The sequence below is a fragment of the Amblyraja radiata genome, chromosome 22, assembly GCF_010909765.2.
Source record: "Amblyraja radiata isolate CabotCenter1 chromosome 22, sAmbRad1.1.pri, whole genome shotgun sequence".
NCBI classification, from domain to species: domain Eukaryota; kingdom Metazoa; phylum Chordata; class Chondrichthyes; order Rajiformes; family Rajidae; genus Amblyraja; species Amblyraja radiata.
The window spans coordinates 25,693,994-25,713,424 of record NC_045977.1 but is presented as its reverse complement, the minus strand read 5'-3'; the positions used below and the strand labels follow the sequence as shown (position 1 = coordinate 25,713,424).

The 19,431-nt window shown below is 41.6% G+C and overlaps 1 protein-coding gene across 6 annotated transcripts in view; it reads left to right on the top strand.

The window, feature by feature from the left end:
* Positions 1–19,431, top strand: part of iqce (IQ motif containing E) — a 54,143-nt gene that overhangs the window by 17,820 nt on the left and 16,892 nt on the right. For all 6 annotated transcript variants that reach the window (XR_004415349.1, XM_033040787.1, XM_033040785.1 and 3 more), the window contains 8 exons: positions 1,895–1,965; positions 4,359–4,431; positions 4,670–4,719; positions 11,637–11,800; positions 13,388–13,443; positions 13,581–13,789; positions 15,752–15,844; positions 18,040–18,217. Coding sequence is in view for 5 of the 6 variants with exons in the window: in XM_033040787.1 (XP_032896678.1) it covers positions 1,895–1,965; positions 4,359–4,431; positions 4,670–4,719; positions 11,637–11,800; positions 13,388–13,443; positions 13,581–13,789; positions 15,752–15,844; positions 18,040–18,217 (894 nt within the window). In the remaining variant the exon portion in view is untranslated. The remainder of the gene's footprint in view (positions 1–1,894; positions 1,966–4,358; positions 4,432–4,669; positions 4,720–11,636; positions 11,801–13,387; positions 13,444–13,580; positions 13,790–15,751; positions 15,845–18,039; positions 18,218–19,431) is intronic.

The window sequence follows — 19,431 nt, the reverse complement described above, 5'->3', positions numbered from 1 at the left end:
TCAAAAATTAAGAGTCTATGCTTTCACATTAACCAAAAATGATTTCAGCATATTTTTTACAAATAGAAAAATAAATTAAAAATTGAAACATTACAAAAATTGCTAGTAATTCACAAAATAACAACACAAATTAAATACATAAACATCTAACCAGGAAAAATAGCAACAAATCTCCTTTTTGTTGAATTTAAATCAAGTTACAAATGATGAGATGAGTTTGATTGTTATGCATTTGTTGTAGGTTTTACTAATAATAATAATGATGGATGGGATTTATATAGCGCCTTTCTAATACTCAAGGCGCTTTACATCGCATTATTCATTCACTCCTCAGTCACACTCGGTGGTGGTAAGCTACTTCTGTAGCCACAGCTGCCCTGGGGCAGACTGACGGAAGCGTGGCTGCCAATCTGCGCCTACGGCCCCTCCGACCACCACCAATCACTCACACACATTCACACACAGGCAAAGGTGGGTGAAGTGTCTTGCCCAAGGACACAACGACAGTATGCACTCCAAGCGGGATTCGAACCGGCTACCTTCCGGTTGCCAGCCGAACACTTAGCCCATTGTGCCATCTGTCGTCCCTTGCGCCATCTGTCGTCCCAACTAATTGTCTATTAGCATGCTCCACCTCCCTGATTATTTACTGCTTGCTGTGAAAGGTTGTTCCTCATATATCCTGCTCTCTCTTGAATGAAATTTGGGTCACCTTGTTTTCAACCCCTCTCCCAATGAAAATAGTCTCTATCTAAATACTTCATGATTTTTAGCACCTCTCAATTAATTTGTGTTCCAACTTTCTGGGCACTATACTAAGTAATCCCAGTTTTTCGTTGATCCACTTCAGTACGACATCCCTGGATCCATTCTAATCTTGTTGTATTGATTCCAGTTACTGTTTGCAGTGCATCAGTTGCACTCAAACGACTGTTTTATAGAGGTTCAACATAATCAATTTGATTTTAGGTTCTGGATCTTTTATAAAATCCAGCATTCCATATGTTTTTTTTATTAACTGCTTATCTGTCCTGTCACCTTCAAACCCTTATGTGCATATACATCCTACTCTTTGTTAGAATGTTACCATTCCTATTAGGTTTCCTTGTTCTTCCTAAAATAACACAATATTTTGTTCTCGGTTAAATTTCATATGCATTCCATCAGTCTGTATCTTGACAACTCAAATTATCCTCCTTGCCATTTATAATGCACGTTTTGAAATGGTGCCTTGTACATTCAAATCAGAACATCAGGTCCATACCGATCCTTGGGTAATATCACTGCATTTCTTCCTCCAACCTGCAAAACTGCCATTCACTGAGAACTTGCTTCCTGCCTCAGAGTAGTTGTTGTATCCGTGCTACCACCTCCTTTAATTACAATAGCCTTTAATTTTTCTGATAAGCTTATTTGTGACATTTCATCACCTTTTGTAAGTCCTCGTGCACACTATCAACCACTGTTTTCTCATTATCTCTTTGTCATCTCATCAAAAGCTCGATCAAGAGTTAAGCACAATTTGCCTATGAAAATCCACACTTGTTTTCCTGTATAATTTCTTCACAAGTAAATTTGCTGGTGGACTGACCAGTTCACGGTAGTGATCAGAGAATAAATGTGATTCTTCAGCTCTCTCTGGTTGCCTCAAAATATCCCACCAGAGATCACATTAAGTGAAGATAATCCTTTGGTACTTTTAATCTCAACCTTGCAGAACTGTAGCCCCATAATAACTTCAGCATCCATCTCCACACAGCCAGACAGGTTTTACAGCTCAACTGAAGGACAATTCCCCTTGTGTGAGGCAGAATTTGCAGAGTCTATATTCCCAAAACTGCACTAAAAGATATATTTCTCATCAATACCTCTGCTTTTTGTTTTTGTCCTCCAGATTGTTAATGGATTAAAACAGAGGATCTTTAAATTGGAGCAGCAGTGTAAAGAGAAGGACGGCATCTTAAAGTAAGATACTATGCAAATCTCTTCTAAAAATGGCATTAGAAGTGTATTTAGCATCTGATCTTTTTCTTCCTCTGTGCTATATTTTACGATCCTCATTCCCCATATCTCCACTTCCTGTCATTTAACAGTGAGAATTTCAACCCTCCAATATCACTCTTGAGATTTTACCCCTATAATAATTTAATTTATGTCTCAGTTTCTCATAGACAGAAGGAAAAATTGAAACAGGAACATCTCCAGCAATAATAAAATGTTTCTGGCCCAACCGGCCTCTCTTGGAAATAACTTTTGTTCCATGTCACTGAGATTCAGGATAATCAATAGATAAAATTGTGGTTTTTTTTCATCTTATTTGACTATTTACACTGATTATATAAACCATGAGTGAGGATGGCAACTGCACATATAAGTCAACAAAAGTATGAATGGTAAATTTGCTGATGGCACAAAGAGAGGAAGGAAAGTAAGTTGTGGAGAGGACATAAGGAGACCAAAATATAATGATAATATGAGTGGATAAAGATCTGGAAATTGGAAAACAACGTGAATAAAATGTGAAATTGTCCACTTAAGCAGGAAAAATTAAAAGCATCATATCATCCGAATGGCAAGAGTTTTCAGAGTTCTTGGATGTAGAAGAACAACGTGTCCCAGTGCAGGATTCACAAAAGGGCAGGATACACTGAAAAGCGAACAATGTTACTGCTCTTTGGAAGGAGATTTAAAGAAAAGGACAAAACCGTTACGATGCAATTAAATTGTGCATAGGTGCAACCATATCTGGAATTCTGTGTACAGTATTGGTTTCCTTATTTAAGGAGGAATGTTAATGTGCCGTTAATAGTTCCCAGAGAGTTTAACAAGGAAATAGGAACAGGAATAGGCTTTTCCCGCTCCACCGTGCAGTACAATGGTGGTTGACCATTCTCTGTCCTTGCTTTCTCTACTAATCCTTTGATCCGTTTAGCATTAAGAAATATATCTACATTCTCCTTAAATACATTCAATGCTGGCCTCCACTTCTTTCTAATATAAAGAATTTCACTGGTGCACTATCCATTGCGTATCTAGTTTTCTCCAAGTTCCAGTTTTAAATGGCATACCCACATCCTGAGGCTGTAATGCTTTGTTCTGAATTCCCCAGTCAGGAGAAAAATATCTAGTCTGTTCTGTTTTTATCAGAGCCCCTCTCGTTCATCTAATTTCCCATAAATGTAGGACTAATGGATCCAACAATATCCATATATAATATGTAGGAAGGAACTGCAAATGCTAGTTTAAACCGAAGATAGACACAAAATGCTGGAGTAACTCAGTGGGTCAGGCAGCATCTCTGGAGAAAAGGTGTAGGAAAGAACTGCAGATGCTGGTTTACACTGAAGATAGGCTATTCTAAAACATGGCTTATTGGACAGTGCAATAGTCCTTCAATCTGAATTTTAGGGTTGAATATTTTCAATATTGTATCCAATCAATCTCTGTTCAGCAACTGCCCTCCACTTGCTCCATTTTTATTGGGGGAGGACAGTGGCAGAGCTGGTAGAGCCAGTGTCACACAGTGCCAGAGACCCAGGCTCGATACGAACCTCAGGTACTGTCTGTGTGGAATTTCCACATTCTCCATATCACCGCATGGTTTCATCCAGGTGTTCTGGTTCCGTCCCATATCCGAAAGGAATGTGGGTTGGTAGGTTAAATGGCCTCCTTAAATTGCTCCTAATGTGTAGGGGGTGGGTGGAAAAATAAGATAACATAGAACTGGTGAGAACAGATGATCGATGGTTAGCATAGATTTGATGGGCTGAACGGTCAGTTTCCATAATCTATCTTTCAATTCAATTCAATTTTACTGGCATACTCAATCCTACCATACTCAATCCTGACATTGTTTCACCTGAATCTGCCATTGTAAGCTCCTCTAGACCAATAACCATTAGCGATATCTAAAATCCTCTATTTCTGATAATTGATAATATATCACTGGTATTACAAAATATATGTTGTGAAATTACAATTTATTAAATGTAGAAATTTAAAACGTAGCATCCCCTGATTTAATTGCTCCACAATTGACCAGGCCCTAATGTGTGGGATCTCCTTTTTAATCCTCTCTTTAAAATGTATCTCTTCGACCAAACATTTGATTATCTATCGTAATCCTGTAGCTCTTTACGATGCTCGCAATAACTTTTCTTTGATAATGTTTCTGTGAAGTGTCCTGGGATGTTTTCCTATGTAAAGGTCTTATATAAATGCAAGTTATTTGTGTACTTGACAGTTGCTGCTGTAGTTCAAGGTCATGAATGTGTGCACTCTGCTTCCTGCTTCACGCATTGACTATTACACAGTGTTAACATTCACCCTGTGTTTCTGAATGTCATTCCAATTTTCAGCAAATTTCAAACTGATTTGAAAACCACTAATATTGAGGAGATGAAGATTGCCATGGAGACTTACTATGAGGAGGTGAGTGCACTCTATGTTTGTGGCTCATTGTTTTCAATTCATTGATTATAAGTCAACAGGGTTCTGAGAGCAGACAGCTATCCCAGTTATGCCTATTGTTCTCCCTGAACTGCATTTGATATTTGACTCGTTTGTTAGCATTTTATGCAGAGTTTAAAGAAGGCACTTTGCAGAAACAAAAACAGTTGTTACATTCAACTCTTTCTATATTTTACAGAGGCATTTTTCTGTTTTTTAGATTCAGAGACTCCGACTTCTGTTAACGGACAACGATACGGCAGAGAAAAGGTAAGCCAAAGCCAAACTATATAATGTGGTCCCTTGGGGAACTAGTCTGAAGATGGGTCTCGACCTGAAACGTCATCTGATCTGGTCCTCCAGAGATGTTGCTGACCTGCTAAGTTACTAATGTACTTTGTGTCCTTTAGTGCTGTACAAGCGTTGAGTTGTCGGCAGGGTGTGACTGTCGGCATATCTTGTGATGTCATTCTCTGCCTCGTGTCGCTGGCGAGAATTCATCATCCACGGACCTCCCTCCAGATTGTAACACTGTGATTGTTGCTGGCAAAATGCAAGGTAGGCCTTGTGCCTTCCTTCTACCCCAAAATGGACAATCCTCAATGCTAGGAATGAAATGAAGAATAGCCCAATTCTGAAGGAGTGCTAGAATGTGTTTCACAGGTCGATATACATGAGGCCTACAAGTTGAGACCAGTAGGAAAAAAAAGGTGGGATTGAAAATAGCAATATGGATCTCCCCAAACAATTAGAGTTGTATAAAATAGTGCCTCGGTCCTAATCTACAATTTATAAATTATTTTGCTGCCTGCCAAATGTTCAGTAACAGTTCCAGACTATTTTTTACTCAAGTTATTAGCATTCATTAGTTGAAGCAGTGAAGGAATAAAATTAGCATTCAGCATTCTTCATGACAATGGGACATCTTAGTCAGCACTTGGGCATTTTGCTCGGCATGGAAAAGTTGGCCTAAGGGGCTGCTTCTGTGCTGTGTAACTCTATGACTCTGGATCTTCCAGTACTTTACATCCAATGATGTACTATACTGAGTTATAATGCAGGAAAGCAAGACAGCCAACATGTCCCGCATCAACAGTGTAGTGATGATTAGATATGGTGTGGTGATGCTGTTTGAGGAATTAATATTGGGTAAGATATTACAGAGAATGTGAACCCATGGTCTAACAGCTACAGTATGATAGCACCTGATAGAAGTATCAGGATACCAGTCAGTACCTTTTTCCTAGGTTGAAAATCTCAAACACTAGAGGGCATACCTTTCAAATGAGAGGGGGAAAGTTTAAAGCAGATGCGTGGGGCAAAAGCTTTATATAGAGTAGTGGGTGCTTGGATCAGCTGCCAGGAAGGTGATTGATAAAGATTGATAAAGATATGATAGAACTGCTGTAGATTTGGGAGCAACAGCAGGAGGAGATTAGCAAGAGACAAGACTGATTGGCTCTAGCCCGAGTGGGAGGAGAGAAGTGAGTCAGTGCCGGGAAAACTGTTGAAAACTGAGGAATTTGGTTTGTAAATTGGTAAATCAGGCAATTTATCAGTCAATTTAAGCAAGACTGCTCTTAGGGAGCGGCCGTGAGTGAGCGGCCTTGTGAGTCTTTGGCTCGAGAGGAGACCACGCAATACGCTTGAGAGGTAGAGACGAAAGAAGGAGATGTCAGGCAAGCTGATTCAGTGCGATGCTTGCAGTATGTGAGAGGTCAAGGACACCGCTGGTGCCTCTGGCTGCTACAAATGCGAGAAGTGCATCCAGGTAGAGCTCCTGAAGGACCGTGTTGGGGAATTGGAGAAGCAAGTGGATGACCTCCGGTTCGTCCGAGAAACGGAGTCGTTCCTCGACAAGTCCTACAGTAAGATTGTTACACCTAAGGTACTGGAAGAGAGAAGGTGGGAGACAGTGAGAAAGGGAGGGAAGCATGGAATGCCAACGTCCCCTGGTGTTGTACCTCTTGTGAACAGGTTCACCCACTTAGAAGCTGTCGGGACAGAAGACGTGTTTACACTGAGCGGCGGACTGGCTTGCGATACGAATAGGGCTGTTGAGCAAAAACCAAAAAGGCCTAAGGCAGGCAACGCCATTGTAGTGGGAGACTCCATTGTGAGAGGTACGGACAGGGGTTTCTGCGGCAACAGACGGGATGCGAGGATGGTGTGCTGCCTTCCTGGTGCCAGGATCCAGGATGTCATGGACAGAGTGCAGAAAATCCTCAAGGGCGAAGGTGAACATCCGGAAGTGGTAGTGCATGTCGGCACAAACGATGTCGGAAAGAAGGGGATGAATATTCTGCAGCGTGACTTTAGAGAGCTCGGAAAAATGCTGAAAAGCAGGACCTCCAGGGTTGTTATCTCCGGTTTGCTTCCAGTTCCTCGTGTTGGCGAGAGCAGGAACAGGGAGATACGGGACCTGAACGTGTGGCTGAGGAACTGGTGCACGGGGCAGGGATTTAGATTCTTAGATCACTGGGATCTGTTTTGGGGTAAGGGGGAACTGTACAAAAGGGACGGATTGCATCTTAACAGGTGTGGGACCAGCATTCTGGCAGGCAGGTTTGCCACTGCTACATGGGTGGTTTTAAACTGAATAAGGGGGGTGGGGTGTCGAATGGGATAGTGGAGGATGGAGTTAAAGGGAAAGGGTTTCTTAAATGTGTGAGCGTAGAGACAGAGGGGTGTAAAATGAGGGTAGAAGCAATAGGTAGCAAGGCGAAAAGTAAAAGTGGCAGGCCGGCAAATCCAGGGCAAAAATCAAAAAGGGCCACTTTTCAGCATAATAGTATAAGGGGTAAGAGTGTTGTAAAAACAAGCCTGAAGGCTTTGTGTCTCAATGCAAGGAGCATTCGTAATAAGGTGGATGAGTTGAATGTGCAGATAGCTATTAATGACTATGATATAGTTGGGATCACGGAGACATGGCTCCAGGGTGACCAAGGCTGGGAGCTGAACATCCTGATATTCAATATTCAGGAGGGATAGACAGAAAGGGAAAGGAGGTGGGGTAGCGTTGCTGGTTAGAGAGCAGATTAACGCAATAGAAAGGAAGGACATTAGCTTTGAGGATGTGGAATCGATATGGGTAGAGCTGCGAAACACTAAGGGGCAGAAAACGCTAGTGGGAGTTGTGTATAGGCCACCTAACAGTAGTAGTGGAGTTGGGGATGGCATCAAACAGGAAATTAGAAATGCGTGCAACAAAGGTAAAACAGTTATAATGGGTGACTTCAATCTACATATAGATTGGGTGAATCAAATTGGCAAGGGTGCTGAGGAAGAGGATTTCTTGGAATGTATGCGGGATAGTTTTCTAAACCAACATGTAGAGGAACCAACGAGAGAGCAGGCTATTCTAGACTGGGTATTGAGTAATGAGGAAGGGTTAGTTAGCAGTCTTGTTGTGCGTGGCCCCTTGGGCAAGAGTGACCATAATATGGTTGAGTTCTTCATTAGGATGGAGAGTGACATCGTTAATTCAGAAACAAGGGTCCTGAACTTAAAGAAAGGTAACTTTGAGGGTATGAGATGTGAATTGGCCTAGATAGACTGGCGATTGATTCTTAATGGGTTGACGGTGGATATGCAATGGAAGGCATTTAAAGACTGCATGGATGAACTACAACAATTGTTCATCCCAGTTTGGCAAATAAATAAATCAGGGAAGGTAGTGCATCCGTGGATAACAAGGGAAATCAGGGATAGTATCAAAACAAAAGATGAAGCGTACAGATTAGCCAGAAAAAGCAGCCTACCAGAGGACTGGGAGAAATTCAGAGACCAGCAGAGGAGGACAAAGGGCTTAATTAGGAAAGGGAAAATAGATTATGAAAGAAAACTGGCAGGGAACATAAAAACTGACTGCAAAAGCTTTTATAGATATGTGAAGAGAAAAAGATTAGCTAAAACAAATGTAGGTCCCTTGCAGTCAGAAACGGGTGAATTGATCATGGGGAACAGGGACATGGCAGACCAATTGAATAACTACTTTGGTTCTGTCTTCACTAAGGAAGACATAAATAATCTGCCGGAAATAGCAGGGGACCGGGGGTCAAATGAGATGAAGGAACTGAGTGAAATCCAGGTTAGCCAGGAAGTGGTGTTAGGTAAATTGAATGGATTAAAGGCCGATAAATCCCCAGGGCCAGATAGGCTGCATCCCAGAGTACTTAAGGAAGTAGCCCCAGAAATAGTGGATGCATTAGTGATAATTTTTCAAAACTCTTTAGATTCTGGAGTAGTTCCTGAGGATTGGAGGGTAGCTAATGTAACACCACTTTTTAAAAAGGGAGGGAGAGAGAAAACGGTGAATTACAGACCAGTTAGTCTAACGTTGGTAGTGGGGAAACTGCTAGAATCAGTTATTAAAGATGGGATAGCAGCACATTTGGAAAGTGGTGAAATCATTGGACAAAGTCAGCATGGATTTATGAAGGGTAAATCATGTCTGACGAATCTTATAGAATTTTTCGAGGATGTAACTAGTAGAGTGGATAAGGGAGAACCAGTGGATGTGTTATATCTGGACTTTCAGAAGGCTTTCGACAAGGTCCCACATAAGAGATTAGTATACGAACTTAAAGCACACAGTATTGGGGGTTCAGTATTGATGTGGATAGAGAACTGGCTGGCAGACAGGAAGCAAAGAGTAGGAGTAAACAGGTCCTTTTCACAATGGCAGGCAGTGACTAGTGGGGTACCGCAAGGCTCAGTTCTGGGACCCCAGCTATTTAAGATATATATTAATGATTTGGACGAGGGAATTGAATGCAACATCTCCAAGTTTGCGGATGACACGAAGCTGGGGGGCAGTGTTAGCTGTGAGGAGGATGCTAGGAGGCTGCAAGGTGACTTGGATAGGCTGGGTGAGTGGGCAAATGCATGGCAGATGCAGTATAATGTGGATAAATGTGAGGTTATCCACTTTGGTGGCAAAAACAGGAAAGTAGATTATTATCTGAATGGTGGCCGATTAGGAAAGGGGGAGATGCAACGAGACCTAGGTGTCATGGTACACCAGTCATTAAAAGTAGGCATGCAGGTGCAGCAGGCAGTGAAGAAGGCGAATGGTATGTTAGCATTCATAGCAAAAGGATTTGAGTATAGGAGCAGGGAGGTTCTACTGCAGTTGTACAGGGTCTTGGTGAGACCACACCTGGAGTATTGTGTACAGTTTTGGTATCCTAATCTGAGGAAAGACATTCTTGCCATAGAGGGAGTACAGAGAAGGTTCACCAGACTGATTCCTGGGATGTCAGGACTTTCATATGAAGAAAGACTGGATAGACTCGGTTTGTACTCGCTAGAATTTAGAAGATTGAGGGGGTATCTTATAGAAACTTACAAAATTCTTAAGGGGTTGGACAGGCTAGATGCAGGAAGATTGTTCCCGATGTTGGGGAAGTCCAGAACAAGGGGTCACAGTTTAAGGATAAGGGGGAAATCTTTTAGGACCGAGATGAGGAAAACTTTTTTCACACAGAGAGTGGTGAATCTCTGGAATTCTCTCCCGCAGAAGGTAGTTGAGGCCAGTTCATGGGCTATATTTAAGAGGGAGTTGGATGTGGCCGTTGTGGCTAAAGGGATCAGGGGGTATGGAGAGAAGGCAGGTACAGGATACTGAGTTGGATGATCAGCCATGATCATATTGAATGGCGGTGCAGGCTCGAAGAGTCGAATGGCCTACTCCTGCACCTATTTTCTATGTTTCTATGATAGTGGCCTTTAAGAGGCTTTAGATAGGCAAATAAATATATAAGGAATGGAGAAATGTGGTCATGTGCAGGCAGAGGAAATTAGTTTAACTTGGTATCATGTTTGGCATACATAAGGTGGGCTGACGGGCCTGTTCCTGTACTGTACTGTTCCATGTTCTATTTGAGTAATAGAATTTCATTGGTAATCAAATGTGATCAGGTACGTTGCATATTGAAGTTTGCAGTTTTGTCTCTGGGCCCCTTGCATTTGGCACATAATGCACGGAGCTGCCCAGAAAACCAGTCAAAGGAACAGGAACCCTGAGCGGAAGCAAGTTTTCACAAGAAAATGAAAACAACTGCTTAAATTATATTGAAAGGGGACCTATATAAGCAACCTGGTTAGTGGAAGCTGGTGCTAGAAACTGGTTGTGGTTCAGTGCCTGTGCTCTCTTCCATGTCCCAACACCTGGATCAGCCCACCAACATCACCAACTCCACTTCACCATCCAGGTTCTTCCCCCACCCACGTCGCCACTCAATTGTGAGTGTTTTTGCATTCCTCACCATGTCCCAACGTGTATTTCAACAGCTCTAATCTTTCCTGACTGATTCCCCAAGCCAAGAGACTTTGTGTGTTTAATGTTTAAGAGCTATTCTAATGCACATGGCACTGCACACATTGTATGGAACAGAATTTTGTATTTGGGTCGTTCACATAATATGGGTTTGGCCCTCTGCAGAATTACACAATCAAAACACCTTGCCTGATGAGGTAGAATTTCTCAGTCAATGTCTCCAATAGTGCAGCACATCCTAGGTAATGCTCCAATGTGTCAGCAGCAGGGTTTAACACAAATTCAAGAATGCTGCAGTTGAGCAGAGATGTTGGGAAATATTGCTCTTATTTGAGTTTGCTACAGAACAGAAACATTGCATGTTTAATCATGCATGTCAAGGTTTCAAGGTCAGTTTATTGTCACATGTACCAATTAAGGTACAGTGAAATTTGAGTTACCATACAGCTTAACTTGGTGAAAAGCAACAAGACACAACCACATAAAAGTTGACATAAACATCCATCACATTGGATTCCACATTCCTCACTGTGATGGAAGGCAATAAAGTTCAAACTTCTTCCTCTTTGTTCTCCCACGGTCAGGGCAGTGAAACCATCCACAGTCGGGGCGATTGAAGCCCCTGTCGGGGTGATCGAAACTCCCGCGTCGGGGTGGTTGAAACTCTCTCCGCTGCATGGAGCTCCAGAGTCGGCCTCTTCTTACCAGAGACCGCGGGCTTCATGATGTTAAAGTCCACATGAACCCGTGCTCCAACCTACAACTCCATAAATCTTTCAGCTGATATACCTGTGGGGAAGATTTGGGGATCTCCTCCTAAACCAAAAGGAAATGGAGGGCAAAAGATAAACACAAGTAAACATATCATTATTTAGTAATTATTTTTCTATTTTCTTCCATTCTGTAGATCAATAGTAGAAAGCAGAGAGTTGCAGAAAGAAATAAAAGTGCTCAAATCAACAATCCTCAGATTATCCAGAAGCCTCAAACAGTTACAAGAGGAGAATAAAACTCTGAAGGCCAGCGTGGAACAAGAATGCAGCAGCTCTTCCACATCCAGTACAGCCCGAGGTCGGCGTTGGTCAATATTTTTGATGTTTCTCTCTGCAGTTCTCATGACTCAAGAAATGCAGATATGGAAAGAACAACTTTTCATGCAATGCTGTATTCTCCTAGCCCTGCTGTAATTTGAATATCTGGGGGGGTTTCTATAAAGGAACAAAGTAGGCCACTCTGCCCCTCAGGCTTTTTCTACAATTCAATTACATCATCCCTAATCATCCCTCTTAAATCCATCTGGTGCCATAACCATTAATATCTTTACTCATGGTGCTTTATTTTTTTATGTGAAAAAATGATTCCTCATATCACATTAAACAATCTAAATCTAATTCTGGGATGAAGAAATAGTTCTGTCTTTCTACCATGTTAATTCCATTAATCCTCTTGCATGCCTCTAGAATATCACCTCAACTGTGCAAGACCACTGGGTGGAACAAGACACGATAAGAGACATTTATTGTCACATGCACCAATTGGTACAGTGAAATTTGTGGTCACCATACAATCAGACGAATAAAATAAAAAACACAGAACACGATAGTCTATAACATAAACATCCCCACACGGTATCCCACTGTGAGGGAAGGCACCAAAGTTCAGTCATCCTCCTCTTTGATGTTCACCCGTGGTCGGGGCCTCCCTAGCCCTCCGCAGTCGCCGCATTGGGCGACCCGATGTTCAGGCCCTCTCGCCGGGATGATGGAACTCCGATATCGGAACAGAAGAACATCCTCAGCGGCTTGGACATTCAAATCAGTCATTTCCTACTGCGGCTCCTGAAGTCCACAGGCCGAGCTGGGCGAACACCGACATTCTGTCATTTTTTGTTGCCGCTGCCACGTAACCTTTCTGTCTTTGATGTCCAACATGGTTACAATGAGCTCAATGAGATTATCCTCCATCTAGGCATATTACAGCCTTCTGGATGCAGAATATACTTCAACAATTTCAGATAATCAGCAGTTCCTGCACTTACATTTAACTCTGTTTCTCTTTCCTTAGATGCTGCCTGTCCAACTAAGCATTTTCACCATTTCCTGTTTCTATTTCAGATTTCCACCATTTACAGTTTTTTCAGTCTTTTGCAGCTTCCCTTCTGTTTTCCCTATCCACTGCTTCCACCCCCATCCAGCACCTTAAAATTTGTGTTCACTAACTTTCATTAGTTCTTACTAAAGGCCACTGATCTGGAACAACTGTTTCTTCCTTTTGGATACTATGTGACGTGCTGAATATTTCTGCCATATTTCAATTACATCAGCTTTTAATCCTCAGTGAATTGTAAATCTAGTCTATGTAACACCTTCATTATGTAAACAAGGTATCATTCTAACAGGCTTGTATTGCACTCACTCCAAAGCCAATTTTATTCTTTGTGACGTGTGGCGTGAACGCAGTTTTCAAGATGGGGAATAACAGGTGCTGTGTACAAATGTGACCATCAGTAAATAATCAAACAGTAATTTAGAATATCAATAACGAATATTTAAATATTTTCTATGTTGTTTCTAAGTCAACTAATTTAATTTCACAGACATTAAATATTCATGTCACACATGGCTAACTATTTTTCCCACTGCACTTATTCTCTTTCAGGCTACAATGAATGGAGCAAAAGCAGGCTAGTGCGAAAGGTCCTTGAGCTGGAGAAAGTGAGTTTTGGAGAAAGTGAACATTGTGTTTCAGGGAGAGCATAGCTCTCTGTCATTAGGGTTTGCAAATGTCGATATTTTTATTGAGGATAAAGGAACTATCTACATTGAAGCTGTTTCTTTCTTGAATTTAACAGAAAATTAACAGTCATGAGCCATGCAACTCAAAAGTAGGTGGCATGAATTTGGAAGAAAAGCTCCCACAAGCTGAATGTATCACAGTCCAAATGCAACAACAGGAACAACAGCAAATCAGCCATCAGCAGGAATGTAACCGCCTACGGGAACTAACAAAGAAACTGAAGGAGGATCGCATCAATTTGCAGACCCAGCTGGCCAAAAAGGAGTGAGTAACTTGGACAAATTGAGCCTACGATCTTAGTTAAAAAACCTGAATGCAATTTTTTTTGGTGGGATACCCACACACAGTGTCATACTCAAAGAATGCTACACTAACATCAATGTAGTTGTTTGGTCAGGGTGTTAAACTCTGTCCATTTGCTTAAATTATTAAACTGTCCTGAAAATGTACTTGTGTAAGAAGGAACTGCAGATGCTGGTTTAAACCAAATAAAAAGTTGCAGTAACTCAGCGGGACAGGCAGCATCTCTGGAGGGAAGGAATGGGTAATGTTTCGTGTAGAAACCCTTCTTCAGACTGGTTAGGGATAAAGGAAACGAGATATACTTGTTAGGGATAAAGAGAGCGAGATATTTTATATACTATTAGATCACCCCTCAACCTATCCAATCTCTGTCTGGAATAAAGTCCTACAATCCAGACAACCATCCTGGTCAATCTCCTTTGCACTCTCTCCAGTACAATTATATCCTTCCTACACTGTGTTATAAACAGTGTTTTGTAAAGTTGCAAAATGATATTTTTAACTCTGACCCATGAAGGCAGGCATGCCATATGCTATGTCACCACTCTATCAAACTGTATTGCAACCTTAGGGAACAATGGACTTCAACCATGAGATATCTCTGTTCATCAACATTCCGTAATGCTCTCCAATTTACTGTGTATATCTTACTCTTATTTGACTTACAAAAATATATCACCTTCAATTTACCATGGTTAAATTCTATCTGCCAATGCTCTGCCCAAATTTCCAACTAATTGGTATCTATATCCTGTGTCCTGTCGGCTTAGACAACCTTCCTCACATTCCTTAACATCCAATATTCATGTCACCTTCAAACATATTAATTGTACCTCCTACATTGATGTCCAGATTGTTAATACATATTACAAACGGCAGAGGTTCCAGCACTAATCCCTGTGACAGACTAGTCCAAGCAAAAAAACTAAATTGTTCCACCAGCTCTCTCTGCCTCCCGCCATTAAGATAATTTTAGATATCATTAGCTCATCTTGAATCCCTTATTCCTAAACCTTCTGAACCAACTTAACATGTGGGAAAATGCCATACTAAAGTCCAGAAAGACAATATCTATTGTCCTGCCTTTAGTAATCTCCTTTGTCACCTCCTTAAAAAACTCAATCAAATTTGTGACAATGTCCCCTCAGACACCTAATCATTCCCTGTCTCCCAAATGTACAAACATCCTGTATCTTAAAAATGTCTCTAAACAACTTACTAATTGTTTTAGTCAACAGTGACCCCACCATACTGATCATTTGGGACTCCTTGATAGTAATGCCATCAAATGTCAAGAGTTAGCAATGCATTGAACATAGAATAATACTGCACAGGAACAGATCCTTTGACCCACAATGTTTGTGGTGAGCACGATACAAAGTTAAACTAATCTCTGCCTGCACATGATCTATATCCCTCCATATCTGCTTACATCACTACCACTGGCATCATGTTCCAAGCATCCTCTTTTGTAAGATTATTTTGTTAGAGGTGGTCATTGCCTAGCACGTTTGTGTCATGGCTGTTACTTGCTGCATCAACTCATGCCTGAATGAGGACTTGTTCTCGATACAAGCATGGGCTGCTGTATTTGTTGAGTTACAAATAGAATTGTATATCGTGCAGTCACTTCAAAAACTGAATTGTTACTTGTAAACCTCTTTGGAGTCCTGAGGTCATGAAACATGGAGTAAAAATGCCCATTCACTTTAGAGTGATTTGAGGATAACTTCCTTGATATCTTCACCAGTAAAGAAAACTGGTGAAAACATTTGAAATTGAGAGCCAAAGTCTGTGATCAGTCAGACATCCCATTGATTATTTTCAATTGGATATAGCCACAAAAAAGTAGAAGATGAGAGCACAGTTTATCTTCAGCTTTATCTCGAAATCTTACTGACCCTGAATATGTTTGCACTTCAGTGCTGAAGTAAAGCAACAGCTTCAAGAAAAGGCAAAAATGGAGAAAGACCTGCGGAGATTAAAGGAAGTGAATAAACCTGCTGAAGAAAACAAGTGAGTGCACGCTTTCTAAACATTTGGTAAATCCTTCTAATGGTACAAGTACCTCTGGGACAACTATTAATGAAATCCCACCAACTAAAACATGGGAGATATAGACCAATAATCCCGACCTCTGGTAGGAAAGTTACTGGAGAGGATTCTGAGGGATATGTAGATTAATTTGGAAAGACGGGGGTTAATTAGGAAAAGTCCTGTTTTGCAATTTGACAAAGAACTCCACAGATTCACCACCATCGAACTATAGACATTCCTTATCTCCTTCCTAAAGGAATGCCATTTAATTCTGAGGCCGGGGGCGGAAAACCCGGGGGGGGCCAGAGGGGCCACGTCCCCCCCCCCCCCCCCCATGTTTTGAAAGATGGGGGACGTCCCCCCCCAAGTTTTTGTAATCTGGATTTTAAAACTCGGGGAAATCTCCGCTTTCCACGAGACAGTGGGGGTGGGACTGCTGATCGAGGGTGCTGATTGGACGAGAGAGACGTCGGTCAGCAGGCAATGGGGGCAGGACATAATGATTCAGCGCGATCATTGGAGGAGGGAGGAGTGGGACTGAGGATAGAGCTCGGTGATTGGAGGAGGGAGACGTGGCACAGACTTGCGCCTCATCCGCAGCCAGGATCGGCTGTAGTTAACCCGGCGGGACTGGCAGTTGAGCTACATTTAGCGCTGATTTGAACCTCCAAAGCCGCGTGCGCGTGTGTGCGCATGCAAATTGTGTCCCCCCTGTCCCCTCCATGTTTTGATAGCGAGTTATGTGCCTGTCTGAAGCTGTAATCTCTGGTCCTAGACTCTCTCACTAGTGGAAACATCTGCTCCACATCCACTATCCAAGCTGTGATGAGAATCCCTGGAGACTGTCCTGGAAGGCTATATATTATGAAGAAGGATTTTATCTCATTGGTCATTATCAGTCATAGTGGTGTATAAAATCAAGGGGGGATTGATAGGGTGAATGCACATGGTAGGAAAATCAAGAACATAAGGGCATTGAATTAAGGTGAGAGGGGAACTTGAGGGGCAGCTTTTTCACATAGAAGATGGTGAATATATGGAATTGGCTACCAGAGGAAGTAGTCGAGGCAGGAATAATAACAACATTTAGACGGACATATGGATAGGAAAGATTTTAGGAGGGGTATAGGCCAGGTGCAGACAAATGGAACTAGCTTAGATGGGGCATCTTAGTTGAAATGTACAAGTTGGGCCAAATGGCCTGTTTCCATGCTTTGTGACTCCTTAGCTAAATGCAATGAATCAGAAGGACATTAAAATATAGGCATTCCTTCTCAGAAAAAGACATCCAACTAGTTTGCTTTCTACTATTTGCCAGTCTTGCAACACAATGATAATGGAAATCGTAGAATCAAATACGATCGTCGACTGACCATTCTGTTGACTCTTTGAAAGAGAGTCAATTAGCCCAATTTCCCTGCTATAGCCCATATCTATAGCCCTGCAATTTTTCTTTTCCAAAAAATTCACTGTTGGAAATTACTGCTGAGCAACCTGCCACAGCCATTTCAAGTCATACATTCCACATCATAATGGCTCACTACTGTGTTTTTAAAACCTCCAGCTTCAGAGGTAGACACACCAATACAATCTAGTTTTATTAATTAGCAGATGTAAACAAGAGCTAAGAAAATTCCAATGATGGAGACCTCAGGCAATTAGTCCCAAAGATCTATTATAGCATGGATGTAGTTGACCAATGGGTATATTCCTGCACTGCATAACTATGACTCTATCCTCTTGTCCCCATGGAAGCTGCATTTTAATGAATCATGAATATCTGTTTCGATCACACGTTCCTCCAATTTTTCCTCAAATAGCCGGTTTCCATTTTTGGCTGACTTGCACTAGTTCATCACTTGATTTCACTTGCCGTGTAGCTTTGAAAGATTAATTCAAATGATGGATACCAGTGCTTGTGCAGTGTGACCCAGCCTGAGCCAAAGCCAATTCACACATAAACCTGTTGGAAAAAAAATAAACGAACTAAATCTGCTGGCAGTCATATAGAAGCACCATTGGAGACCTATTTCTCCAATGGGTATGTTGTAAATAAGATAGAAAACAGAAAGGTGGTTTTGTAACTAAGAAGTGCAAAAGGAGTGGGATTATAATCTCCAAATGTTAGAATTTGATCTGCTGCGTTGCAAAAATCGATCTGTTCTGTGCTGCAGGCATGAGGTTAGTAGTCTGAAGGAAAGGGTAAGACAACTGGAAGCAGAGTTAGAAGATCATCAGAGAGTGAAGAAACGACTGGAAGCGGAGTTAGAAGATCAACGAAGGGTGAAGAAAAGAATGGAAACAGAGTTGGAAGATCATCGGAGGGTGAAGGAGAACAATGACTTCGCTAAGGTAAAACTGGAGAGGGGGCTTACATATAGGTGGGAGGTAGTTAAAAAGAAATGTGATGATTGTGATAGTGGAATGGTTCTTACTGGGTCAGTAATCCAGAATTCTCTATGCTGTGTTAAAATACCACTTTAGCAACAATGGAATTTAAATTCAGATTAACAAACTAGAATGTAGATAAACATTTCTCAATCATAACCGTGAACACCCAACTGCAAGATTGTCATTTAAATACACACTAATATCTTTGGCCACTCTTGCCTGCATATTTATATGTTCCATATTGAACATAATTTGGAAGAAGCACTGAAAGTACCAATGAAGGTGGAATTGCAGCTAGGTAGGATGGTCAAAAAGGCTTTTGGCACATTAGCCTTCATCAGTCAGAGTATTGCGTATAGAAGTTGGGAGGTCATGTTGCAGTTATATAAGACATTGGTGAGGCCGCATTTAAAGTATTGTGTTCCGTTCTGGGCACCATGTTATAGGAAAGATGTTGTCAAGTTGGAAAGGGTACAGAGAAGAATTTCGAGGATGTTGCCAGGACTCGAGGGTCCGAGCAATAGGGAGAGGTTGAGTAGGCTGGGACTCTATTCCTTGGATCGCTGGAGGATGAGGGGTGATTTTATAGAGGTGTATAAAATCATGAGAGGAATAGATCAGGTAGACGTGCAGAGTCTTTTTCCCAGAGTAGGGGAATCGAGGACCAGAGGATGGCCGAGGCACTGCCAATCGCCAGGTTTAAGAAACAATTAGACAGGTATACGGATAGGACAGGTTTAGAGGGATATGGGCCAAATGCAGGCAGGTTGGACAAGTGTAGCTGGGATATGTTGGCCGGTGTGGGCAAGTTGAAACATAAAGTAAGATTAGCAGTGTATCCATGAACCTACGGCATTGTCATGAAGATTCATCTGGTTCACCAATGTCCTTCAGGGTTTTGGTTTGGTCTCTGAATGGCATTGGCTCACCATCACCACCACATTCTCAAAAGTCTTTAAGGACAGGTAATAAATGCTGGCCTTGCAAACGATGCTCATAATCATGTAAAGTGAATTTTTATAAAAGTAGTCTCTAAAGGACCTTTAATGTTCCCCAATTTCAAGCTAGGTGCTTGGAACAATGATCATATATTGATATATAATATTTAATAATAATGTTTATCAGCTCAAGGCTGTGCATAGCACATTTAATTAGTTTTATCAAGATGGGAGACG